Here is a 27,861-nt window from a genome sequence, read left to right on the forward strand (position 1 = left end):
CCCTTTACACTGCAAACCAAAAAAATAAAAAAAAGTTGAGTACTTGGAAAAGCACTATATAAATCCATGACATTATACCCATACCCATAGAAACTGCTTGTTTATGAAGCTCTCACTGGCACAGCACCGGAATATCTGAAAGACCTTTTGCTAGCATATCAGCCCAATAGAGCTCTCAGGTCTTCTGCTAGCATATCAGCCCAATAGAGCTCTCAGGTCTTCTGCTAGCATATCAGCCCAATAGAGCTCTCAGGTCTTCTGCTAGCATATCAGCCCAATAGAGCTCTCAGGTCTTCTGCTAGCATATCAGCCCAATAGAGCTCTCAGGTCTTCTGCTAGCATATCAGCCCAATAGAGCTCTCAGGTCTTCTGATGCTGGTTTTCTCTGTGTACCACATGTACAAAAGAGGAGATTTGGTGAGGCTGCATTCTCATTTTATGCACCCAGATTGTGGAATGCACTGCCAGTTTACATTAGGGATGCAACCTCAGCAAATATGTTCAAGTCAAGACTAAAAACCCATCTTTTTAATATTGCCTTTAAATGACTAAATCATTAAATTATGATTATATAATGATTGGAGGACTTTGAGCTACAACATTTGCAGGAAAAGCGCTATACAAATAAAAGTTATTATTATTATTATTATTATTATTATTATTATTATTATTGTCTGGGCCATAAGGTGTAGCTGGGGAATTGCTGTGGTGTGGTAGTACCCTGCCCTGGAGACCAGAGAAGCACCCGGGAGGCTAGGCTACAGCTAAGGTAGACGGGAGGCCTCAGGGGGGGTAGTGGTGCTGGTCAGGGGGGGTAGTGGTGTTGGTCAGGGGGGGTAGTGGTGCTGGTCAGGGGGGGTAGTGGTGCTGGTCAGGGGGGGTAGTGGTGTTGGTCAGGGGGGGTAGTGGTGTTGGTCAGGGGGGGTAGTGGTGTTGGTCAGGGGGGGTAGTGGTGTTGGTCAAGGGGGGTAGTGGTGCTGGTCAGGGGGGGTAGTGGTGTTGGTCAGGGGGGGTAGTGGTGTTGGTCAGGGGGGGTAGTGGTGCTGGTCAGGGGGGGTAGTGGTGTTGGTCAGGGGGGGTAGTGGTGTTGGTCAGGGGGGGTAGTGGTGCTGGTCAGGGGGGGTAGTGGTGCTGGTCAGGGGGGGTAGTGGTGCTGGTCAGGGGGGGTAGTGGTGCTGGTCAGGGGGGGTAGTGGTGCTGGTCAGGGGGGGTAGTGGTGTTGGTCAGGGGGGGTAGTGGTGCTGGTCAGGGGGGGTAGTGGTGCTGGTCAGGGGGGGTAGTGGTGCTGGTCAGGGGGGGTAGTGGTGCTGGTCAGGGGGGGTAGTGGTGCTGGTCAGGGGGGGTAGTGGTGCTGGTCAGGGGGGGTAGTGGTGCTGGTCAGGGGGGGTAGTGGTGCTGGTCAGGGGGGGTAGTGGTGTTGGTCAGGGGGGGTAGTGGTGCTGGTCAGGGGGGGTAGACGCCTCTGAGCCAGACATGCTGAGTGTTTCTGGGTAATGGTGCCTGCCAGGCCAATTAGGAACATTATGTGTGACCACTGCCTCGTGCCAGTAATTAGTGAAAGACGGATGTGTGTATTGTGTGTGTGTGTGTGCGTGTGTTTCTCTTTGCCCAGCTGACCCAGCCTCCGTGGTATATCCACCCTGTCATTTGTAATTACAGTGTGCCTCAGGTCTTCCACACTGTGTCACCCGACATACCCAACCTCATTTGCAGGACATGAGACGCCAATCAGCCAATAACAAGCTGACCCACGACATGCGCATTTAACAGGCCGTGCTGGAACACTGACAGTCAACTGGGCATTAGGGGGGGAGTGCCCCACACTCAGACAGAGAGGAACCAGTTCCCCATAGTCACACCGATGGGAGAGAACCACAGCGATGCTTTAGAGGAGATAGTGCCTCTACTGTACTGTCGCCATTGCCACAGCGTGAAGCTATAGACTTTGCTGGCACACGTGATCAAAACGCGTTGCATGCTGGGAAAATTAGGCAACTAGCGAAGGCGAGCAATGAGGTAACACATAGGTGACGCGGTCTGGTGAAATGTGCAACCAGAAGGCAAAAATAATTGTTCTGTTGTTTTGCATGTGCTTAAACTACAGATTGTAAGCTTTCAAATGATGTGTCATACATTGAAATCGGAGAAGAATTGAACACGACAGGCGTATTTGAATGTTGGTACACCCCTGACTCTCAGGGTTGCCAGATGGGATTGACAATTTACAGCCTAACCCATTTATACCTGCTAAATCGGTAACCCGCCCCATCTGGCAATCCTGGTGACTCTAAACGCAGCCACAGCTACGAACGCTGCTAACAGCTAGTTGGTGTTATGAAAAAAAATGAAAAATAGATATTGTTGACACAATAAGTTTCGAGTGAGCGTGTTGTTCGCAAGTTCACCAGACCGCGTCAACGCCAGTGCCTTGGATTCAGTGTTTCAATGCATTACTTGGGAAGTTACAAAGCTACTTTACCTAACTAGTTTGCAGTGTAGCTTTATGTTCATTCCATTCGATGTTCACACATGTAGCTGTGTTGTACCATTAGATAGTCATTCTATCTATTTCAAAACAACCGCTTTCTACCAAACCACGGACTCAGAGTTGAGTGTTTAGGGCTTTGTGACAACTGTGGTGTTGTTGCCGTAGGGCTTGAGGCAGGTGTAGACAGTGGAGGTGGGGCAGGTCTAGAAGGGAGGGGTAACATGGTGGTTTTAGGTACCTAAAGAGGCAGGTTTAGAAGGGAGGGGTGACAGAGTGGTGTTTGGTAGCTGGAGGGGCAGGTTTAAAAGGGAGGGGTGACAGGGTGGTGTTTGGTAGCTGGAGGGGCAGGTTTAGAAGGGAGGGGTGACAGAGTGGTGTTTGGTACCTAAAGAGGCAGGTTTAGAAGGGAGGGGTGACAGAGTGGTGTTTGGTATCTAAAGAGGCAGGTTTAGAAGGGAGGGGTGACAGGGTGGTGTTTGGTACCTAAAGAGGCAGGTTTAGAAGGGAGGGGTGACAGAGTGGTGTTTGGTATCTAAAGAGGCAGGTTTAGAAGGGAGGGGTGACAGAGTGGTGTTTGGTACCTAAAGAGGCAGGTTTAGAAGGGAGGGGTGACAGAGTGGTGTTTGGTATCTAAAGAGGCAGGTTTAGAAGGGAGGGGTGACAGAGTGGTGTTTGGTACCTAAAGAGGCAGGTTTAGAAGGGAGGGGTGACAGGGTGGTGTTTGGTATCTGGAGGGGCAGGTTTAGAAGGGAGGGGTGACAGGATGGTGTTTGGTACCTAAAGAGGCAGGTTTAGAAGGGAGGGGTGACAGGGTGGTGTTTGGTATCTGGAGGGGCATGTTTAGAAGGGAGGGGTGACAGAGTGGTGTTTGGTATCTGGAGGGGCAGGTCTAGAAGGGAGGGGTGACAGGGTGGTTTTAGGTACCTAAAGAGGCAGGTTTAGAAGGGAGGGGTGACAGGGTGGTGTTTGGTATCTGGAGGGGCAGGTCTAGAAGGGAGGGGTGACAGGGTGGTGTTTGGTACCTAAAGAGGCAGGTTTAGAAGGGAGGGGTGACAGGGTGGTGTTTGGTATCTGGAGGGGCAGGTTTAGAAGGGAGGGGTGACAGGGTGGTGTTTGGTACCTAAAGAGGCAGGTTTAGAAGGGAGGGGTGACAGAGTGGTGTTTGGTATCTGGAGGGGCAGGTTTAGAAGGGAGGGGTGACAGGGTGGTGTTTGGTACCTAAAGAGGCAGGTTTAGAAGGGAGGGGTGACAGAGTGGTGTTTGGTATCTGGAGGGGCAGGTTTAGAAGGGAGGGGTGACAGGGTGGTGTTTGGTACCTAAAGAGGCAGGTTTAGAAGGGAGGGGTGACAGGGTGGTGTTTGGTACCTAAAGAGGCAGGTTTAGAAGGGAGGGGTGACAGGGTGGTGTTTGGTAGCTGGAGGGGCAGGTCTAGAAGGGAGGGGTGACAGAGTGGTGTTTGGTATCTGGAGGGGCAGGTTTAGAAGGGAGGGGTGACAGGGTGGTGTTTGGTACCTAAAGAGGCAGGTCTAGAAGGGAGGGGTGACAGAGTGGTGTTTGGTACCTAAAGAGGCAGGTTTAGAAGGGAGGGGTGACAGGGTGGTGTTTGGTACCTAAAGAGGCAGGTTTAGAAGGGAGGGGTGACAGGGTGGTGTTTGGTATCTGGAGGGGCAGGTTTAGAAGGGAGGGGTGACAGAGTGGTGTTTGGTACCTAAAGAGGCAGGTTTAGAAGGGAGGGGTGACAGGGTGGTGTTTGGTACCTAAAGAGGCAGGTTTAGAAGGGAGGGGTGACAGGGTGGTGTTTGGTATCTGGAGGGGCAGGTCTAGAAGGGAGGGGTGACAGGGTTTATTTGTTTATTTATTGGAAGGATCCCCATTAGCTATACCCATAGACATGAGCTACTTTTAGTGGAGTCCACATTTAAAACATATATTACAAATGACATTAAGCATATAAAACATACTTTAAATTACAATATCAAACATTATACAATTTTACATTTGGCATAATATTAAACACCCGGGTGGTGTTTGTTACCTGAAGGGGTCCCCCACAGGGCTCATACACAGCACTATGTGCAGGTTGTCCCTCACTCTCTCTATCAGGTAGTTGAACATGGAGTCTGGGGTTTCCAGGACGTTGTCTTTCCTGGCCGAGTCTGACAGAGCACTCGACACCTGGGTGTGTGATGGACACAACAACACACATCATCAGCACAGACATACAGAAGCTACTGCTAACAACTACTAAAGTTAGAACACTTTGGGGAGAACTGTACAATACTAAGCACATCGCCATTGCAAAGTTGGGATGGGTAAGACAAGGAGGTAACTAAAAGCAGCATATCAGTCTGGACTCTTCAGAGTACAGTAGGAGCTGTTGATGAGCCGCTGACCTCGTCAAACTCGTCCTGCTTGTAGAGGTTGGGCACCTCTCCAGAGCTCAGGATGTTGTTGATGTCCTCCAGGAAGGACTCGTCTACCATCTGAGTGTCGTTGAACAGGAATACGGTGGGCTTGTTGTCCACGCCAGTCAGACGGTACAGCTTCTTGATGTCTTGGAGAATACAGGAGATTAGAACTCAGGATTCAAACACTCTTTCTACCTATTTATATAGAAGTACCGACATAGAGGGAATTAACTCAGGAAGAAAGATTCCTTATATCTCTTTTCGATTGCGTGTTATTATGAATTGAATGGTGTGAACTGAGGGTAGGGAGGGAACAGAATAGGCCTTTACATTGAAAAATGTATTCAAAAAACGAAATATGCAACTAACCGCAAACAAACTGTTGCTAAGTGCATCTGAATGAAAGTGTTCTTTCATTGACTGGAACAAGTTCCACATAAAAGGGACAGTCTGACTCGATGAATGTTCAAAAAGCAGCAAAACATAATTCACTGCAATTATGGGCACAACAAATGTGTTGCTGTTGGCAAGTATCTTCAGTAGCTCAAATTGATTTCTCTTGCAAAATAAGTCCAAAATTACCCCCACCTCTGCGTACAGAGTTGAACTTCAATTTGAATTCTTTAAATTCAATTTGAAGCACAGTAATTAGACTCAACCGTGGTCTCTTTTACCCTGTTTAACCCTCAGTGTGTGGTGGGTTATACACTGGGTTATACCTCTCTATAACCCAATGTGTAGATAGTCTTACCTCTCTATACCCCAGTGTGTGGTGTTATATAGTCTGACCTCTCTATACCCCAGTGTGTGGTGTTGTACTACAGCAGGTCTTGCCCTCTTCAGTAGCTAGGTCTCTGTGTGTAGGTAAGTGTGTAGCTAGGTCTCTGTGTGTAGGTAAGTGTGTAGCTAGGTCTCTGTGTGTAGGTAAGTGTGTAGCTAGGTCTCTGTGTGTAGGTAAGTGTGTAGCTAGGTCTTATGTGTGTAGGTAAGTGTGTAGCTAGGTCTTATGTGTGTGTAGGTGTGTGTGTAGGTGTGTGTGTGTGTAGGTAAGTGTGTGTAGGTGTGTGTGTGTAGGTAAGTGTGTGTAGGTGTGTGTGTGTGTAGGTAAGTGTGTGTGTAGGTGTGTGTGTGTGTAGGTAAGTGTGTGTGTAGGTGTGTGTGTGTAGGTGTGTGTGTGTGTGTAGGTTAGTGTGAGAGAGTAATAGTCTCCTGCAGTACCTTCTCTGAAGTCCACCCTACGGTACTGCTTGGTCACTTCCACCTGGAAGATCAGGTACTCGCAGACGGAGGCGGCCATCTTGGACAGGCTCTGTCTGCCTGAGCCCCCGATGCCCACCAGGAGCATGTTCCCTCTGGGCTGGCTGATCACACGCACCACACGCGTTACTGGGGGAACACACGGGAACACGCAGGGACACACGGGAACACACAGGAACACACAGGAACACACAGGAACACACAGGGACACACACAGAGATTTAGACACAGTTTTCGTGGTCAACACATCAACCCTTGTCTGTGTCATTGTTACATGAGTGAGGTCAACAGTTTAGTTTTTCTTTGCTGTCCTGACTACTGACTGTGTTGGATGGCGTCTCTGAAGAGCACCAGGCTCATGGGGACCACCCCGGGGGTCAGGTTGTAGTCGTCCAGCTGAGACTCCATGAAGCTCTTCAGGGTCTTGAAGTCCAGCAGGTCCTCATACACACACGGCTCCTTTAGGAAATCCCCTGGGACGTAAACACATACATGCATTTGGGGTTGTCTAAAATTAGAATAAATCCCCTGTGACACACGCACATGCACCCACTCACGTGCGCAAACGCACACACGCGCCTCTCAGTCAATCATGCTTTTTTCCAGTCTAAATGATCATCAATCCCCGTGACACACACACACACACACACACAGACACACACACACAGACACACACACACACACACACAGACGCACGCACGCACACACGTACACACAGACACACACACACACAGACACACACACACACACACACACACACACGCACACACACATGCGCACACAAACACACACACACACACGCACACACAAACACACACACACACACACACACACACACACACACACACACCACAACCATCTCATTCATCTCATCACTCTACTAATTGCAATCAATCCCCTCATCAATCAATACTTGTATGTCAGTCCATCAGTCAGTCCATCAGTCAGTTCATCAGTCAGTCCAGCCTCATTCTCTATCCATCCATCCATTTGTACTCTGTCAGGCGTTACACATATCTCTCCATGTGTCTCTCTCTCTTCCGTGCCCACAGCCCCAGTGTGAGTAGACCTACCAAATATGGGGGGCTGTTTGTTGGGGCAGATGTTGTGGTAGGTCAGGTCAAACAGGGAGCGCAGCTTCTCCGTCATCAGCGCCACAAAGGCCTCCATGTCACTGTGGTCCACCAGGCGGTCTGAGAACACCCTGTGGAGAGGCAGAGGGTTCTAGGAGAGAGGTCCACGGGGCCAGCAGGACAAGCTGACAGAGTCAGTCAGGGTGACTATTCACTTTAGACTGGGGGGTGAGGGCCTACCTGAAGCACTCATGGATCCACAGTCTGGTGATGCTCTGTTTGGTATCATGGAAGTCCCTGTGAGCTCGCAGTAAACCTTGGAACACCTAAATACAGAGTGGATTTGGCTAGGGTGAGCACATAAACGCTCTGAGTGTGTGTGTGTGTGTGTGTGTGTGTGTGTGTGTCTCTGCATATGTGTATGTGTGTGTTTCAAGTTTTATTGTTACATCACATTACACAATGTAAGAGAGTAAAATGATTAGGCTTCGGTTCCTTGACATTGCCGCACAAAGACAAATAAGGCAATAAGGCAAGATACTAAGTCACGATAAATAAAGTGACAATAGACAAATGAATGAATGAGTGAGACAAATGAACATGTGACAAGTTGTGGGAGATAAAGAAGACAAATAAGACAGGACACAATTTAGCAGTACAAATAGTAACAAATAAAATAGTAGAGTAGAAATGTCATGAGTATTGCACTCGTTGGCAGTGGGTGTACGAGGTGGTATTGTGCTTGGGGACCAGTAACGTGCAGTGAGGTCATTGGCTGGGTAGGCAGTGAGCTATTTTAAAAAAACCATGCGATTAACGCATAATTACCTCCCTGTTAAGCACCTATTGTATTGTTAGTTTGCTATTCTTCTCTATGCTATTGCTATTGCTATATTGCTATACTGTATTTTTAGTTTGCTATTCTTCATTTTGCCTTAAAAAAGCAGTACACTCCTACGTTAAATGCAATTATTGTAAGTCGCTTTGAATAAAAGCGTCGGCTAAATGACTGTAATGTAATGTAGGCTAATATACTATACCATAAAGTCAATCACATAGCCCATATATACTATACTATCAAATAGCTGGTCAAAAATGTCATGTATTGTTATCTCATAACGGGGTCATCCCTATGTTCCCCGGGTCCTATGTTCCCCGGGTCCTATGTTCCCCTGTTTCTTAGCAAAAAAAAAAAAAAGGGTTCTATGTTCCCCTCTTCCGAAAACTTCCGAAAAAGGGTTCTATGTTCCCCGCTTCCGAAAAAGGGTTCTATGTTCCCCGCTTCCGTATATTCCCCGCCTGCCGTTGTGTCAAGCGACCCCAGGTGTCGTTATGTAGTACTGCATGTTTTTTTTTATTTATTTATTTATTTTTTTTTTTTTTTACAACATACACAAATACATAATTATACTGTTAGGTTTTTTTTTTTTTTTTTTTTTTTTAAACAACATACACAAATACATAATCATACTGTGGATTACTATGTGTACAACATTATTATATGAACAAAATGATTATATGTACAAAACCTTTTGTAGGTAGGACACTATTGGACCTCGGCCCAAATCTAGTACTGAACCTGACCCCCCATGCTAAACCATTTGGAAGTACAGTATACTAGGACTCCAATTCAGACACACTGGGGGGCTGTCACAAATCTACTAACTCTAATCAGCCTGGGGCCTCATTCATAACGGGTGCTTAGATCAAATGTTGATCTTACCCGTGTCGTACGTAGAAAACCACGTCAACGTAGTGATTTATAAAATGTCAACGTGAGTCAATTTGATCGTGGAAACGATCGTAGCTCGACGTCGAGTATTCAACTTGCTTACGTACATTACCTACTGGTTATGCGGAGTTATTACAGGCATGTGAGCTGCACTGGAAAAACGTTGCCTATTGTAATTCATGCAAGTGGCTCGTAATAAAATTAACGATGTTGTTATCAGCCGAGAAAATGAGTTTAATTCAAGATTGAAAGGGAACTAATGTTTATGATTGTATTTCAGTCTTTCTTTATATCCCTACGGAGCTGTCTATCTCTCTTCAACATGCCTATGCCTTGCCCGGCCACGCGCTAAATGATACTGGATTTCGAGTTGAGTCGGGATGAGGGGGAATGGCATCCCCCCTGAAATAAAAACAGTCCAAATCATCCCCCTTCTAAAACTGCCATCCCCCCTTTCCATCCCTTATGTCATTTTATCAATGAACGTGGTATTACTGCCCTCTCCCCTTCCAGACGCACGCCTATATAATATAGTATTAACGCCCTGTGATAGCGGCTCAAATAGCGGCTGAATGAAGCCAAGTGCTATAATATAATATAATACAGACAGTATATAATATTGTCAGTATTGTCTGTCTGTATTATATTATATTATAGCACTTGGCTTCATTCAGCCGCTATAATTGAGCCTCTATCACAGGGCGTTAATACAAACCTCATTCACCTGCGTTCAATTCCAAGTATGTTTGGTATTTATAGAAGGAAGCACGTACGCAACTTTAAACCATCTCAGCCCGTTTTATAAATAATGCTCACGTCCGTTTAGAAAAATGTGCTTACGTGAAAGTCAAAGATGACGTTCAAGTATTTCTTTATGAATGAGGCCCCTGGTCTCACACGGCAGACGTCAGAATTCGACGTTGATGGACAAACATTAATCTGCTCTATTCATACATTAATCTGCTCTATTCAGACATTAATCTGCTCTATTCAGACATTAATCTGCTCTATTTGTGGTGTTATGTTAGTTAGAACATAAGGATAATAAATATATGGTGTGACGCTTATGCTGTAGACCAATGGGAATGAGTTGGGGATAGAGGGGAGAGCATGCACAGTGGGAAAGCGGGCAGAGTGGAATGAATGGTGGAACTGGATGGTTAATAAAGTACGTGATATATAGTTAACAGTTGTCTCACGCGTTTACATTACGAAACACGACACTATTCAGACATTAATCTGCTCTATTCAGACATTAATCTGCTCTATTCATACATTAATCTGCTCTATTCAGACATTAATCTGCTCTATTCACACATTAATCTGCTCTATTCACACATTAATCTGCTCTATTCATACATTAATCTGCTCTATTCAGACATTAATCTGCTCTATTCAGACATTAATCTGCTCTATTCATACATTAATCTGCTCTATTCAGACATTAATCTGCTCTATTCACACATTAATGTCTTCACAAATGACCCAACTCTGATAGTCTTTATATCAAATCTGAGAATGAAATTCAGTATGCTAATTATAAAAGGGGTATGCTATTGATAATATGAATGAATGAATGAATCAATGAATGGTCTTTATTGTCATTGATATAGTACTGGTTTACATAAATAAAGGCTATGTACACTATCCACTATACTATACTGTACAAATAAAACACTGTGCTGTACTCTATGCTATGCTATACCTATTCTAACATTTCCTATTCTCGGCAACCTTATGTACCCTAGGGTTGTCATATTGCACATAGTGTTATTGCACATTCATTTAAAGTGTCGCAGTTTGCAGGCTTGAAATGTACATATCATTGTAGCATGATATGCTAAATGTAGCATATCATTTAGATTGTTTTTAATGTATTGTTTTAGATAATTCATTATTTTAAAATATTATTTTCTTTAGATAAACAACTAAAATAAAAAATCTAAATTAGATGCTATTGATACTGCATAGACACACATTGATATAATATACTTGTATGTGTCAGGGGACAATGTTGCACTCTGATATTTAGTGTGTCTCTGTTGCGCCCTTCTTCTCCAGAGGGCGTAACACCCCCTATCAATTGTTTTAAGGTCAATTGTAATTGAGCTTGAGTTACAAGACTTCCTCACATACCGGTATGTTCGGAACACATGCGTAGTGACAATGGCTCAAATAATTACTGGAGACCGAGGGGGGAAAATATTAGTTCTGGATAACTTTAGGTACCAGAAACACCGCACAAATTTACAGAATATTCGGTGGCGGTGTTGGAGAGAAGACTGCCGGACAGTTCTGGTTACAAACATCTTTGATGTAGAGGGGGTCAATCCCAACATAGAAGTTCGGGAGGTCCGCGAACATGTGCATGCCCCCGATACACAAATGGTGAACAATGCGCAATTTCGCCAAGTGATTACTGGAGAGGTGGTGAGAGAACCCACAGTACCAATCAAGCGCATTTACGATGCTGAGTGCGTAGGTCTACAGCGGGGCCGTCCCATCCAGCGTGGAGGTCGCGGGCGACCTCCTCAAAGATTCTCCTCAGTTAGGTCTGTTATGGCCAGAGCCAGAGCTGCAGTAATCCCTCCCGTCCCAGCTACCGTTGATGATGTAAGGATCGACGGTCAATGGGCTGAGACATGGGGCAGAGACCATTTCCTCCTGCACCAAGACAGTGAGTGGGGCATAGCAGTGTTTTCCACAGAGGACAACCTGAGACAGCTGCGACACTGCAGGACATTATACATGGATGCTACATTCAAGTCGTGCCCACGCCCATACAACCAAGTATTTACTATACTCGGGGACATTCATGGCTTCGTTGTCCCCCTTGTACATGTCCTCATGGAGCAACGTACAATTGGACACTACCGACAAGTGTTCCAGTGTGTCAAAACGTCACTCAGGAGAATCACCCACCACCTTTGGCGTCCGCGTAAAGTCATCTGTGACTTTGAGCAAGCGCTGAAAACTGCTCTTGAAACGGAGTTGCCACAAGCCAGAATCGGAGGATGCTACTTCCATTTCAACCAAGCCTTGTGGAAGAGGGTACAGGCACTTGGATTGGCTGGTCCATTCCGTCATGACCATCCACTGGCAGCAGTCATCCGCAAGGTTTGTTGTGTTCTGTCTGCACTGCTGTCTGTCCTGTGTTGTTTTGTTTGCATTGCATTTAGAAATGCTCTTACTGTAACGCCAAATCAAATTCCTATATGTGTATGCTTAATGTGTATGCATAAATGGCAATAAACGTTATCTCATCTCTCATCTCATCTCATCTCATCTCATCTCAAGGTGATGGCCTTAGGACACCTGCCTCTGCCTCTGGTCCAGATCAATTTTGATCTTCTCCTCAACCACAGAAACACCAGGCGTGCCCTGATGAACCACCCTGAGTTACAAGACTTCCTTGCGTATGTTCGTAACACATATGTCCATCCTGGAGCGGCCTTCCCACCAGCGATGTGGAATGTGTTCGAAAGAAACATGGAGCAAAGGACCAATAATCATGTTGAATGTAAGTGTAACAATGACAGATCTGAACAAAAAATATATAATTTCATCTAATAACTAAATCTGAAGTATTAAGTTAATTATTTTATATTGTTAATATAATATTGTCTGCTAATTATGGGTTAATTCATTCTTATCCTATCACCTCTGGGCCTGTGCGTATATCGAGGTTTAACTATGAGCCGAAACAAAAATTAACGAAACATCAAACACAGCAGAGGACAGGAGGGCTCTTTAAACAGGTGGACGAGTTGCCACGTACAGGCGCGCTAATGATGATGGACATAACATCAGTCCAATCATGGGCGGGCACCGTGATTGAGAAAGGATTAAGAAAGGATTTAAAATTGTGAAAGGAGGAGACACAGAGGGGAAAATGTTCAATGTCAAAATGTTCATGCCAAACTAATAACATTTAGGGCCTGATTTACTAAGATCCCAAATAACGAATACTAATTGAAGTTCACACACAGGGGAAGTTGAGATATACTTCAAATAAGGCCCGCTATCTTCTACATTGGAAAGATCAACAATCCTCACTGCACACCGTTAGTAGATCAGCCTGCAGATGTAGAACCAGTTTGCACATTAATAGGCCATTAATAGGCTAATAAGTTATAATTCTGTATTTTTGTTCTAGCTTATCATCGTACTCTGAACGATGCTGTCCAAGTGCGCCATCCTTCACTTTGGAAATTCCTTCGGCACCTGAAGGATCAGCAAACGCTTGCAGAGGGTAAACTGGGGATGGCAGACAGAGGCCACGCTCCCCCAACAAGGAGACGGAAGTGGAGGGAGTTGGAGGCCCGTCTACTGAGGCTGAAAGGACAGTACATGCAGGGCCACAGAGATCTGGCTTCGTACTGGAGGGCTGTCAGCCGTAGCGTCCGTATGGGCTAGATTTCCACATTTATTTTGATAGCACTTTGGCCTATGTTGTTGTTATTATTATTGTTATTGGCCTAATTGTGTTATTGTTATTATTATTATTATTATTGTTATTATTAGTTAGAATAAGCTGTACGCCATTGTTTACGCCATCATGTATGCCATTGTTTACATGTTATTTAGCTCTTTCATTTGTTTTTGCCAAGTTATTGCTGTACCATAGTTTTGTTATTGAAAGATGTCTGTACCTTTCCAGTTTATATGGACCTGTTTACTTAGTAAGCCATATAGTTATTATTACAATATATGTGATACCAGAGTTAGGACTGATAATTGCACTAGAGCTCATGTGTCAGGATTACCAGGTTTCAGCAGTGAAACAGTAGGCCTCTCCTTATTAGTGCCTGACTACTAAAACACTAGAGTGAAAGAGACTACATCTCTGTATGCCAGGATCCCCCGAGGATTTGATGTGTGCAAGAGGATGTGTCACACTCTATGTGCTACGGATACTGGCTAGTTACTTAGGGATTATATTATGGGATATGTGACACTGTAACCTAGAGACACACTGCGCTGTTACGTGACGTCCTGCCAATGGGATGTACAGTATTGTCTCAGGTTGGCATTTTGATGCTTGGTCTTGGAAACAAACACCATGTTTGCACAAACATTGTTTTTTTTTTGTTGTTGTTGGTTGCAATAAAAGCCTATATTTTGGATTGATATCTCTACTGTATTTATTTGATTCCGTTTGACCAAAATATAGAAAAAATATTTCTTTAATCCATGCATACAATTGCAAATGTTGGGCCGCTACCCACACGTTTAGCTGTGTTGCTCATTCCACAAATGCATGATCCTTACAAGTCATACCTCGTTGTAAAAGTGACTAATCAGCGGGTCATTCCACTAAAGGTGGATCAGTATAGCGGCGCTCAGGGAACTCGAGATTGGAAATCAAGCCTCAGGTGATTCCTCGAACGAGGATCAGCCTTGTGTCATCAGTGTTCACAGAAGACAGGCTTACAAATCTTCGATATGGGCGCGTGCACGCAGACATAAAAAGCCCTGAAGTGTCGATCTGTCGAAATGAAGATACTCCACTCTGCAGGGGTACTACATTTGCGCAGCATTCCGAATTATTGATTTTTATGAAGACGGAAAAATAAGATGTAAAATAGTGCAATACTGCCGCAATTAACAAGGCGAGGGAAATGGTTTGGCAAGAAATTGCTGACCGATTAAATGCGTAGGTCATACTAGCCCCAGTTATTGTTATATGTTCATATTTTAATAAATGAATATTACTACTGTGGTGATATCCGCAGCAGGCTACAAACCGTCATATCGCCACAATGGCCTAGTGGTATTGACTGCTGCCATAGGATTTAATCGTCATTTTATATCAGTGGTTCGAATCCCTCTTCAGGCGCACTTTTTACTGCATTTCGTTGTCTGAATCTAATCTAAAATCTCATCTAAAAAAGTATTGTAGGCTATAAAATTATGGTGCAGGCTAATTTACAAGAACTGACACGATTACAATGGTGTTTGAAACCTTTGCATGAAATCTTCGGTTAAATGTAAAAAAAAAAAAAAATGAATGACTTAGTCAAGTCTCGAACTCGCAACCTTTGGAACTCCAGTCCGCAGCCTTAACCACTACGCTAGCATGACAGCAATGCAAGTTGTTTCTTTTTACACTCTTTTCTTTATTGATATATCGATTTATCTATCACACTTTCAAAATATCAAGTTATCTATCACACAATCAAACTATCTATCGATCGATCACACTTTCAAAATATCAAATTATCTATCTATCACACAGTCAAACTATCTAATCTATCTATCTCGTGTGAAGTGGGAACTAATATTTCCTAGGGAGGAACTATCGTTCGGGATGTAGTTTCCGCCTGTGAGCCTTTTTTGACGCGCGTCTCACTATAGCCTGTGTTTTCGATTTCGAAGACGTCACTCACTGTGCTACGAAAACTGGCTAGTTACTTAGGGATTATATTATGGGATATGTGACACTGTAACCTAGAGACACACTGCGCTGTTACGTGACGTCCTGCCAATGGGATGTACAGTATTGTCCCATAGGTTGGCATTTTGATGCTTGGTCTTGGAAACAAACACCATGTTTGCACAAACATAGTTTTTTTGTTGTTGTTGTTGGTTGCAATAAAAGCCTATATTTTGGATTGATATCTCTACTGTATTTATTTGATTTCGTTTGACAAAAATATAGAAAAAATATTTAATAATGTGTATATATATATATCACTGGTGTTCTTTTAGGAATATAAGATTTTCAATTCCATCTCGAAAATGATCTATCTAGGGAGTTATATAAAATGCTGAGACAATACTATGACATTCATTGTGTTCTTCATTATTTCCAAGTCATCTTAAGACCCCCCCAAAAAAAAAAAAAAAATCAAACTCTCATGCAGTACCACATAACGACACATGAGGTCGCTTGACACAACGGCAGGCGGGGAACATAGGACCCTTTTTCGGAAGCGGGGAACATAGAACCCTTTTTCGGAAGCGGGGAACATAGAACCCTTTTTCGGAAGTGCGGAACAGGGGAACATAGGACCCGGGGAACATAGGACCCGGGGAACATAGGCATGCTCCCCTCATAACTACACATAGCGTAGCGCAACAGCCTGTATGGCATTGCCTACATTCACCTGCATCTCAACAGGATTTACAGCAGCACGCAAAACAGCTCAATGACAATATAAATTCACCTGCATCAACAACACAGGACACAGGATCCACACAGCCAGTCCTTTTTTTGTACCATTCCGTTTGAAATGTTCGTACAATCCTCTGTCCCTTCCTTTGGGTTAATTGAGATAGGTCAGGTGTTGCCCTCCCATTTTCAATCACATTTCGTTTTTTGCTCAAAACTGAAGGTTGAAAATCTTTTTAACTGTTGGATATCCATGATGCCGAGATCGCAAGTTAGCTGGGGAAATGTAGACTAGAACCGTGGCGCAAACAGCAGAGGAATGCCGCTGTTTGCAAGCCAAACAAGCCAAACGCAAACTGTCAATCATGCTGTCAGAAGCAGCGTGGCACGGTGCCTCAACGTCCATCAATGAAGACAATGTGAGAACAGACTACGCATGCGCAAACCTACGAAACCGTTGGTCTATCACTTCGCATAGCACAGAAGCACAAGCACAGTCTGCCTCTCGCACACACAGGTGCCTCTCGCCAGCAATCAGCAATCAGCTAGCTTTGGGAGCAAACTCTCCTGGTGCCAGGGGATGCATTATATTTTTAAAACAACACATTTTACATCATTTATTTTTATTTTAACAACATTTTAACACATTAAAGTTAAGAATAATTAGTAAAATAAATAAAAAATATATTTTTTTTTTTAGATAAAAAAATTATAAATAACTATTTTAAAAAGACTGATATTCTTTTTCTTTCTTAAATGCCTGGGTGAGGCACTGCCTACCCTGCCTCACCTGACTGCACGCCACTGTTGGGGACAGTGGCGTAGGGGAGGGGCCCGAAAGCCATGCACTCCCCGAGCCTCTAGTGGCCCCCTAACGTTGGATACAAACAAGTACATGTTGGCGAAATGTCGGTTTTTAATCGTAAAATAATTGAATAATCAATCAGGATTCAGGAAGGTTCCTGGAATGCCGTCTGACCCGGGCGCTTTGCGGATGTTGATGCGCCCGAACAACTTTTGCACGTCTGCTTCTGATGACCAGAGCGTTGGCTGTGCTGTCTGTGGTGCGTGTCCTCGCAGGTGGGTTGGTGTTGGTGTTCTCAAAGCGGCCGTGGAAGCTATTCAGCTCGTCTGGGAGAGAGCCAGCTATGCTAGCTGCGCAGCTAGGTCCCCCTTTGAAGTCTGAAATGGTGTGCAGCCAGGTCTCCATTATGGCATATGACATTGCAGTCCTTTGTTTCTTGCTGGAAGAAAATCCTAGCTCTTAGGTTGTCCAGTGATTGAAAGTTGGCTAGCTAGAATGCCGGGGAGTGGAGCGTTGTTTTCATGCCGTCTCAACATCACCAGCACTCCGGCTCTGAGCCCTCTTGGCCGCCGCCGGCGTCTCCGTGGTGGTTTGTGGTGGTTGTTTGTCTGGCAGTCTGGCGAGCAGGGGGGTCCCCGGTTTGCGGTAAGTGTTCATAAAGTCTCTCATGTGCAGTAGTGTGTCTCTGTCCTATCTAAGGTAGCTGGAGTCCAAAGCAAGGACGCCATACGCAGCGCCATCTTGGATCTATGTGTGTATGTGTGTGTGTGTCCTACCCTGGAGATGTCTCGGAGGTTGAAGAGGTAGTGTATCTTGGCGGGGGTGGGGAGGAAGCGGGCCACGATGGCGTAGTAGAGTTCCAGGGTGGCCTGGGTCAGGACACTCCCGATGGGCTTCACCTCCTCCTCGAACTCCTGCAGCTTCTGGTTGATCATGGTGCCGTATATACGCTTGATCTGGGACTCCTGGGAGAGGGAGGAGAGGGAAGAGAGGGGAGGCGAGTGATACAGCAAGAGATGAGAGAGGAAAAGAGAGGAAGGGAAGGGAACACAACATGTCTAGAGTGGAATCTGCCTTTCATGATGCTTTTTTCCCCACTCTTTCATAGACTTTCTGTCTATTTATATGATAAATAAATACAGCATATCACAGGGTAGTTGTCCACAACACTCCCCCCCCCCCCCAAGTCACAGGAGATGACAGAAATGAGGGAATTAGTGAAAATAGGGCCTGATAATTGAAAAGAGATATGAGGAGAGGGAGAGAGACAAAAAGAGACAGCTGAAAAGGAGAGAAAAAAAGGCAGAAGCAGACAGAGGTATGAAAAGGAAAGGAAGGCGCCTTTCAGTCAATCATGCTTTTTCGGACTCTAAATGAGGGTGAGTCTAATATGGAGGTTGTTATCATTATCATCATTCACATCATCATAATCGGGGTAATTCCGGCGAGACGAGAGCGAGACGGACAGGATGGTAATAAAGACAGGATGGTAATAAAGGAGGAGAAAATGTGAGACTCATTACCAAGAACCCACCGCAATGCAGGGAGAATGACCCCCACTCCCCCCACACACACCACACACACACACACACACACAGGATGAGGAGAGGAGGAGAAGGAGGGGGAGAAAGAGAGGAGAAGGAGAGGAGGGGTATAGAGGGAAGGGAAGAGGAGAAAGAGTGAACTAGGATGTATGAAAGGATAAAGATATCGCCCAAAATATCATTTAGAGCACTGAGCAGAGAGCTGGGGGGGGGGGGGGGCAGAGCAGAGCTGGTTGTGATGGAGGTAGAGGCAGCACTCACAGTAGGAAAGGTCATGTTGATGAGGTTGAAACGACTCTGCAGGCGGCCGGAGATGTGAGTCCTCCCCCCACCAGGGGGCCCCATGGAGGCCAGCAGGAACATGTCCTACAACCCAGCAGCACACAGACATCACAGCAGGGACAACAAAGCACGTACGCACGCACACACGCACACAGGCACACACACACACATGCACCCATCGACTGACCCAATACACTGAAATAGAAATGCCTTGAGCAATGAGCTAAGGAGGGGGAGAGAAAGCGAGGAACTTACGGAGGAATCCAACAGATGTCTTGATGATACTAATGATATTTAAGGAGTCTCACATCACCCCACCCCCCCACACGACCCCCCCCCCCCCCCTCACCCCTCCTGCCACACACACACACACACCTAACCCAACCTCGTCTCACCTTGACATGCTTGAGGGTCTGCTTCTGCCGGTCGTACCAGAAGCCGTAGTCGATCCAGAGGCGCAGCAGCTCCAGGGGGGGCTGGGAGCCGAAGTCGTCCAGGGCCGGCATGTTGAGGTCGTCCAGGAAGGCCAGCATCCGCTTCCCCCCCACGGGCACGTACACACCCTTGGTCCGCTTCTCCACGCGACTCTCTATGATGGCCTGCACGTTGTTGGAGGTGGTCTGGGGGAAGGAGGGTGAGAGAGGGGGAGGGAGGGAGGGAGGGAAAAGGGGCCACAAAATAATTCATAGAGAGGTATTTGAAAAAGAGGAATATGAAAAAAAGGGAAAAAGAGAAAGAAAGAAAGAAAGAGGTACATGCATTAGAGGAAGAGGGACTGAAGGTGGGTAAGTGAGTCAGAAAGGGTTGAGAGAGTGAATGATAGATGGAGAGAAAGATAGATGGAGAGAGAGAGAGAGAGAGAGAGAGAGAGAGAGAGAGAGAGAGAGAAAGAGCGAGTTGTTGGGTAAGTTTGGTACTAATGATGATGGATGGAGTTGATGGTGGGTCTGATGGATGATGATGATGGCGCCGGTGATAACTACTTTCATCATCCCTGCTCCTGTAATTGCCGTTCATCAGGGGTGGTGGGCCGGGGTGACTCAGCTAATTGCGGAGCCTTGGAGCGAGGCTCTCTGTAATTGTAGAACCTGAGATGGAGGCTATTCTACCCACCGCCAGCGGACTGGCACAGTCAGTAGCACACACACTCACTTACCTTATCACAGGCTCACTCCCGCTGCGGACCATGACACTGGCTGGCTGGCTGCTGCAGCGAGGTATTTTTGGAGGTGGGAAACGCGTGCGTATAATTGCCTGATCTGACCTAAGCCTCACACGCATGGACCCCTAGCCCTGCCACCAGATCTGTTTCTTATATGCCATTTAGCTGGCGCTTTTATCCAAAGCCACTTACATTGCAGTGAGTGCATACATTTTTTCAGTATACAGTGCTGCTTGAGAGTATGTGAACCCCTTGTGCAATTATAGATTATTTTATTTTTTTACCTTGACATCTTTATTTAATCAGAACCTGTCTTTTTTATCTGACATAACAGGTTTATATGGAGGGAGGGAAAAGGGGCCACAAAAGTCCATATGTTGGTTTAGAGGGAATCATGCGTGCAGTAGGAAAACTAAATTATAAAGAAATTAGTGCAGGTACAAAAATAAGTGAACCACTTCAGTCAATAGCTTGTGGCACCTCCATTAGCAGCGATAACTTGGAGTAAAAGTCTCGTATAGCCACTAATCAGTCTCTGACATCTGTTTTGAGATATTTTTGCCCACTCCTCCTTACAGAAATGAGACAATGTGAGGTTTGAGGGGTGTCTGGCATTGAACTGCCTGCTTCAGGTCCTGCCACAGCATCTCAATTGGATTTAGGTCAGAATTTGACTTGGCCAATCTGAAACACAAATCTTCTTTATCCTGAGCCATTCTTTAGTAGATGTGTTTGAATGCTTTGGGTCGTTGTCCCATTTTCAGCCCAGCTTTAGCTCCTTGGCTGATGGCTTGAAGTTCTGTATACAAATCTCCTGGTATACCTCAAAATTCATGGTTCCCTTAATGATGTGAGGAAAAGCAGCCCCAGATCATGACATTCCCACCACCATGCTTGACTGTTGGGAGAAGTTTATTTTGGTGGTAGGCAGTGCTGGGTTTTCGCCATAGTGGATTTGATTGTGACCAAAAAGGTCAATTTTGGACTCATCTGTCCAGGGAATGGACTTCCAGAAACCTTCAGGCATGTCCAGATGGTCTCCTTTAGAAGGGCAGTTTGGTTATTCTTCTTCCTAGCAACCCACGAATGCCATTTTGATTCAGGGTTCTTCTTATTGTTGAAGCAATGCAGCAAGGGAGGTCTGCAAATCTCTAAATATTATGTTTGGGTTGGTTTTTACCTGATTTGTTATTTTTCTTGTGGATATTTTGGAAGGGTGTCCACTTCCAGGCCAGGTTGCTGTCATGTTAAATGCTCTCCATTTGTAAATGATTTGCCTCACAGTGGACTAATGGAGTTCAAATCTTCTATAGCCTTCTGCAGACTGATGTGCTCTCACTAACCTCTTCCTGATGTCCTCTGAGATCTCCATGGTGTGTTTTACATTCACCTGTATGGATAACACAACACGGACCAGGTTTCCTATCTCTATTTATCAGTCCCACCCAAACTCTTTCCTAAATATCTCTCCTTCATTTGGCTCATTTGGTATCCAATTATTTACCTACCTGATTCTACTTACCTACTTGATTTAACCAATGCAACTTGGGGTTCACTTATTTTTGCACCTGCACTAATGTCTTTATAATTTAGTTTTTCTACTACACACATGATTCCCTTAAACCAACATATGGAATTGGTAAATATAAACCTGTTATGTCAGATAAAAAAGACTGGTTCTGATTAAATAAAGATTTCATGGTAAAAAATTTTTTTTAAAATAATTGCACAAGGGGTTCACATACTTTCAAGCATCACTGTATATGGTCCCAGAGGGAATCAAACCCACAGCTTTAACTGAGGCACACATTTACGGTAAGTGTGTTAAACATGATCGCCGATATATATATATATATACTGCACAACAGCGGAGAGAAATGCGCTACAGAGAGTCGTGAGAACAGCACAGAAGATCACCGGCGCCCCCCTCCCCTCTCTGGAAGAGCTGTACAACACACGCTGTCTCAGGAAGGCCTCCAAGATCCCCAGGGACCCGACCCACCCTGGGCACGTACACTTTACCAGGCTGCCCTCGAAAAGGCGATTCAGGACCCTGGCCGCTAAGACAAACAGACTGAAGAACAGCTTCTACCACAGGGCCGTCCAGGCCCTGAACACAGCAAAGACCTAAGTTCTGGGCCCTGGACAGTCTGGACGGATTGTATGGCAGCTGCTGGACTGAAAAAATCAGGTGTAGTGCTGAGGCACAAACATGTACATTTCAAGCCTGCAAACTGTGACACTTTAAATAACGTTAAACAATACTATTGTGCAATATGACAACCCTAATCGTCTATCTGTACAGTATAGTACAGTGGATTGTGTACATAGCCTTTATTTATGTAAACCAGCTCCTTCCCTTTTTTTTTTTTTTTTTTTTTTTCCTTTCCTAACACCAGGGGAGCCACCCCTCCTAAATTTCGTTGTTTGGTACCTGTACTGTAGCAATGACAATAAAGTCCATTCATTCATTCATATATATATTTTTTTTTAAATGCCCATAGTGGTACTAGACTAGACTGTCACTAGGGGACACCGCCTACTGGTGACTTGGATATTCATTATTATTGGACTAATTGCTAATGCCTGTCACCTGTTGTATGTTTGTATGTGGCTATTTAGGTGTGTCCCTTTTCCCTGTTCCCTTGTCAGTCGATCATTTGTGTTACACGTTAGAACCTTTGGAAGCCTATTGACGTTTATTGAGCTTTGATTTGTTTCCGTTTATTTATATCTTACGTTGGAGCCTATTTGCTCAACTTTATTTTCCGTGTGCATTGTTATGATTTCAGTTTTTGTAGTTAGTAGTTGCAGACGTTGCTGAGCCCTACTGCTCCACTTTATGTTTTTTCCCATTTGAAGTTGTTAAGTTTGAACCTGCGCACCGTTTATCTCATTAAAGAGAACCTTTTATTTGACTTACTCTCCGTCTCGTTGATTAACCTACACCGCCTACAATGTTTGTGACAAACCACAACAGAGAGAAAGCAAATAACTACATTATTTGACTTTCAATTTGACTTTCAATTGAGGCCACCTGTATAAATAAAAGGCTACATGAAGGAGGTGGTTGGGGAGGCGGAGGGCTGCTGTACCTGTGAAGACATGTTGACGGTGAGCACTGCCCACTTGGAGGCGTCCAGGCCCTGCAGAACACTCTGGGCAACCGACGTCTTCCCGGTACCCACCGGGCCCGTCAGCAGCACCGGGTACTGACCCGTCACCAGCGCACGCACCAGGAAGTTATACCTCACTGTGTCCACGGTGGGCACCATGATCTTATAGAACGGAGCGCTGGAGTAAAGAGAGGGAGGGAGGGAGGGAGGGAGGAAAGGGGGTGAGAGGGATTGGAGGGATTGGAGGGATTGGAGGGATTGGAGGGGTGGGAGGGATTGGAGGGGTGGGAGGGATTGGAGAGGTGGGAAGGGTGAGAGGGATTGGAGGGGTGGGAAGGGTGAGAGGGAGCCAGGGAGAGAAAGAATGGGGAAGACGATAAAAAAGAAAGCAATATATCAACGACAAGATATATTAAAAAGAGAGCGGAGGAGAACAATGGCATTATGAATTGAAGGCACCGCTTTATGATGTTTAAACACACACACGCACACACACACACACACACACACACGCACACACACCCGCACACACACACGCACACACACACACACACACACACACACACACACACACACATACACACACACACACACACACACACACACACACAGTCCAAGGCAGTGATGTAGTGTATAGAGGTTGTGGGGCATGGCGGTGTGTTGTGCAGTGACTCAGCCCAGGCCAGTTAATCAGGCTGCAGGCGGCTGGCACCATCTCAGGCCACAGAGCTCAGGTACACAGGGCCAGACGGACACTCACTTGGCGGCATAGCGCCAGCCCTTGGGCAGCTTGTCCTCAAAGGAAGCCCAGGTTTTGTTCTTCGTGTCCACATAGTACTCATAGACGGTGTCCTAGAACGGCCAGCACAAAGAGGTTCAGTGAGTTCAGGAGTGTGCGTCCAAACAAGGCCAGTTCAGATCAAAGATTCTCAAACGAGACGAAAAGCGTTTTTTAGAACGGATTACAGCGGTCTGAATGACCCCGTCGCAGGCCGGCTGGAGCCGTAGCCTGGCGTCTCAAAAGACCTACCGTGTCAAATCGCAGAGTGCAGTTTTAGAACGTAAGAATGGAGGTATTTCTCTTCAGCCAATCAGGAAACATCACAGCCCAAATCAAATCAAATCAAATTGTATTTGTATAGCGCATTGTATAGCGCATTGTATAGCGCATTTCTTACAAGATGCAACTCAATGCGCAACTCAATGCGCCTTGAGCCCAGTACGAAATAAAAATAGAATAGAATGAGGAAATTGGTAAAAGCCGGTATATCCCCAGTTTCCAATTTAAATTGCCTTAGGCGCCCTGTCTCTGCCTCTGCAGTAGGCAAAGACGGCTCCGGATCCTGGGTTTCCTAGCTCAGCGTCTTCGCCGTTTATTGATAAGTGTTGTTACTGCAAACACCGCCAGCAAGTCACTGTCAATGTCATCCATTTCTCTCTTTTCCTTGCCAGGTAAACACAACTCGCGTCGTTGTTATGGAAACGGCCATCTGTGTCTGTGCGTGTTGCGTTGCTTTGATCTGAACTGCCCGGTTTTAGAATGTTGCAAACCACAGTTTGGGGATTCTGTTGCAAGTGGTTGCAAGTTTTCGAGTGTGTGTGCGTGTGTGTGTCACCTTGTTGGGGAAGGTACCCTCCATCTCCCGCAGGAAGTTGTCCATCTTCTTGCGTCCGTCCTCGTCCACTGAGGCACACACCGACCAGATGAGGCTGAAGATGAACCACAACTCAACCATACGACCGTAGTGGTCAGAGTCAGATGGGTTCACCTGGAGAGAGAGAAAAGAGAGAGAGAGAGAGAGAGACAGACAGACAGACAGAGAGAAAGAGAGAGGGGGGAAGATAGATAGAGGGAAAGAGAGAGAGAAAGAGAGTGGGAAAGAGAGAGAGCAAGAGAGAGAGAGAGAGAGAGAGAGAGAGGAAGAGAGAGCGAGAGCGAGGGACAGGGAGGGAGAGTGTGAGAAAGGGAGGTTGAGAGAGTTTCAGCACATCTTTTGTTGTATCATCAAGGAGAGCAGCAGCTTCTGTGAAGCAGCGGCAGAATCAAAGACAGACTGAAGCACAGGGGAACAAAACCAAATAATAACAAAACACTGATGTGTTCACCCCTGCTCGCAATTTAGCTCCACAAGAACAAGAAGTTCTACCTCGACAACTGAAAGGCAACGAGAGACAGAGGCAGCCGGGTGAGCTTGTATGAAAAAGGCTTAGTTTGGGTTGCCAGATTGGGCCTGTGCGTTCCCGTACGAGGTACTGAGTACTGACCCCGTTGGCGGGCGTGGCCAGCGTGTCGTAGAGCCGGCAGAGGGAGGTGACTCCGTTGAGCTCGGTGATGGTCACCAGCTCCTTACAGCTGCTCTGCCTGAACGCGATGGTCTTCTCTGTGTACTTCTCAAACAGACACTTCAGATGGTCCACCTCCACCTAGAGAGAGGGAGGGGGAAGAGAGAGAGAGAGAGGGAGGAAGGGAGAGAGGAGGAGGTTGGGAGGCGGGGGTTAAGATAGAGACAGCACAGAGAGAAGGAGAGGGAGAGAGAGAATGGGGAGAACAGACAGACAGAGAGAAAGAAAGAGCAGACAGAGATCAGTGGGTGAAGGGTTAACGAGGAGAGCACCTTCACGGGGTGCAGGTGAACCTGGGGTGCGGCCGGCTGCTCGGGTCTCAGCGCACCTTCTGTCGTCTGTCCATCCAGGACTGGACGAAGGGCTCCCAGCCCAGGGCGGAGTAGTCGTTGTACACCATCCCACAACGAGACACTGTGGCTGGGGAGGCCACCGCTAAGTCCTCCACCTCAAACAACAGAGACACCTGCACGCACACACACGCACGCACACACACACACACACACGCACACACACACACACACACGCACACACACACACGCACGCACACACGCACACACACACGCACACACACACGCACACACACACACACCCACACACACACACACACACACACACGAACGCACACACGCACACACGCACACACACACAGACACAGACACACACACACACACACACGTTAATACAACATGGTTACTAGTGTAATTACAGAATTAGTATACAGGACTATAGTAACTTTTCAAAAAATGCCGGTCGAGAGAGGACGCTGGCGTTACTTGTTCGCGCTTCTCCGCCCAAAATCTAGATGTAATTGCAGTATACAGAGTAGATTGTCCTACAAATACACATTAGACCCCTATACTTTCTCTTATTTATTTTTTGGTTTCTTTTTATTTTACTACTCGATCTTTGAGTGTCTAGAAAAGTGCTATATAAGTCTAATGTATTATTATTATTATTATTATTATTATTATTATTATTATTATTATTATTATTATTATTATTATTATAGGACTAGTATAGGGGCACGATAATGAGATGTAAAGAGTGACCTCAATTTCAGAACGTCTTACCTGCTCTGGCAAGGAGATTCTCTCTCCGTTGATGAGAGTCAGCACCTTGTTGTCGTCCATGACAGAGTTCATACTCTCGATCCACAGCGTGTCCACAGGGCCGTCAAACACAATCCACTTCTCATCAGGCTTCTCATCTGGGCCCGGGGCCACGGGCAGGGCAGGGAGAGAGGGAGCGCTGTTAACAACCAGAGAGAGACACACGTACAGCAGAGAGCACGCACTGTGTGTCTCTCTCTCTCTCTTTCTATCTCACACACACACACACACACACACACGCACACACACACACACACACACACACACACACACACACACGCACACACAAGCACACACACACACACACACAAACACACACACTCACACACACTTATAAAGTAAAACACCACACAAACACCTCATACAAATGCACAATAACACATGGTATAGATAAGTTGATCATCATAAATACCATTGACTGGTTTTCGACATTGTTCTCACTTTATCTAACCATATGTAGCTGATTAGCTAAATCCCCACTTGACACACAGCGATAACACAACCAATAACCCATCTGTTCCAGCAAACACTAAGAGAGAGGGGCGCTACTCTGTCAAATATAGGGGGGGGGCGGACAGACACAAGCACAAACGCACCCACAAACACATACACACACACACACACAAATGCACACGCACATACACACACACACATACACACACACACACACACCCACAAACACATACACACACACACACCCACAAACACATACACACACACACACAAATGCACACGCACATACACACATTTTAGATGCTTTATTTATGTCCACATACAATGTACAATTCTAAAGGACATAAATACTAACAGTGCATTTTGATATCATAGAAACAATCTGTTACAGTAATGCTGAGCCAACAACCAGTTCTGCCACACACAGGATGTTATTCGCACCAGATGATACCAGTGGGTTGACAGATACAGTATCAATACAATAAGACAGACAGTATCCCGCTCATGGGTACAGGAAGCACCGCCTTCTCCATATTGAGCGGCTACCAATAATAGCGGATATTGAGCAGTATTTTGCTAACTGTTTGGCCCTTCTCTTAGGAAGACCAGCCATATGAAGGCCTCTAACAACGGACTTATGAACATGGCCCAGGCTGCCAAATATAAAAACTAAAAGTTGACATCTGTAGCCCAGTTGTGATATGGCCTGCTCCAGCTGTTGGTATTTTAAGATTTTGGTTAAAAAGGCTTCCTCTAGGCTATGGTCAAAGGTGCAGCCAACTTCTAAAATAAGCACCTCTCTGTGGTTTTCGTTGACAATTACAACATCAGGGGTGTTTGCTGAAATATTGGAGAACACTCCTACTGACTCTTCGTCGCTACACAAACTGAACATGTGGGGCTTTACAGTGGAGTGCTTGTACAGTGGAGTGCTTGTACAGCGTTGCGGCAGGCCTGAATATGGAAAAGACA

General features: G+C 45.7%; 1 protein-coding gene across 1 annotated transcript in view; it reads right to left on the reverse strand.

The window, feature by feature from the left end:
• dnah2 (dynein, axonemal, heavy chain 2) overlaps positions 1 to 27,861 on the reverse strand; it is a gene marked incomplete at both ends in the record, with an annotated part of 183,797 nt that overhangs the window by 38,636 nt on the left and 117,300 nt on the right. Inside the window, 15 exons of the mRNA XM_080547388.1 lie at positions 4,524 to 4,663; positions 4,882 to 5,042; positions 6,115 to 6,282; positions 6,477 to 6,626; positions 7,227 to 7,357; positions 7,467 to 7,552; positions 17,654 to 17,842; positions 18,683 to 18,787; positions 19,099 to 19,323; positions 22,961 to 23,159; positions 23,742 to 23,833; positions 24,598 to 24,750; positions 25,247 to 25,405; positions 25,653 to 25,790; positions 26,398 to 26,534. Coding sequence (XP_080403514.1) covers positions 4,524 to 4,663; positions 4,882 to 5,042; positions 6,115 to 6,282; positions 6,477 to 6,626; positions 7,227 to 7,357; positions 7,467 to 7,552; positions 17,654 to 17,842; positions 18,683 to 18,787; positions 19,099 to 19,323; positions 22,961 to 23,159; positions 23,742 to 23,833; positions 24,598 to 24,750; positions 25,247 to 25,405; positions 25,653 to 25,790; positions 26,398 to 26,534 — 2,233 coding nt within the window. The remainder of the gene's footprint in view (positions 1 to 4,523; positions 4,664 to 4,881; positions 5,043 to 6,114; positions 6,283 to 6,476; positions 6,627 to 7,226; positions 7,358 to 7,466; positions 7,553 to 17,653; positions 17,843 to 18,682; positions 18,788 to 19,098; positions 19,324 to 22,960; positions 23,160 to 23,741; positions 23,834 to 24,597; positions 24,751 to 25,246; positions 25,406 to 25,652; positions 25,791 to 26,397; positions 26,535 to 27,861) is intronic.

Source organism: Nansenia antarctica, assembly GCF_963989245.1.
Source record: "Nansenia antarctica genome assembly, chromosome: 17".
Taxonomy (NCBI): Eukaryota; Metazoa; Chordata; class Actinopteri; order Argentiniformes; family Microstomatidae; genus Nansenia; species Nansenia antarctica.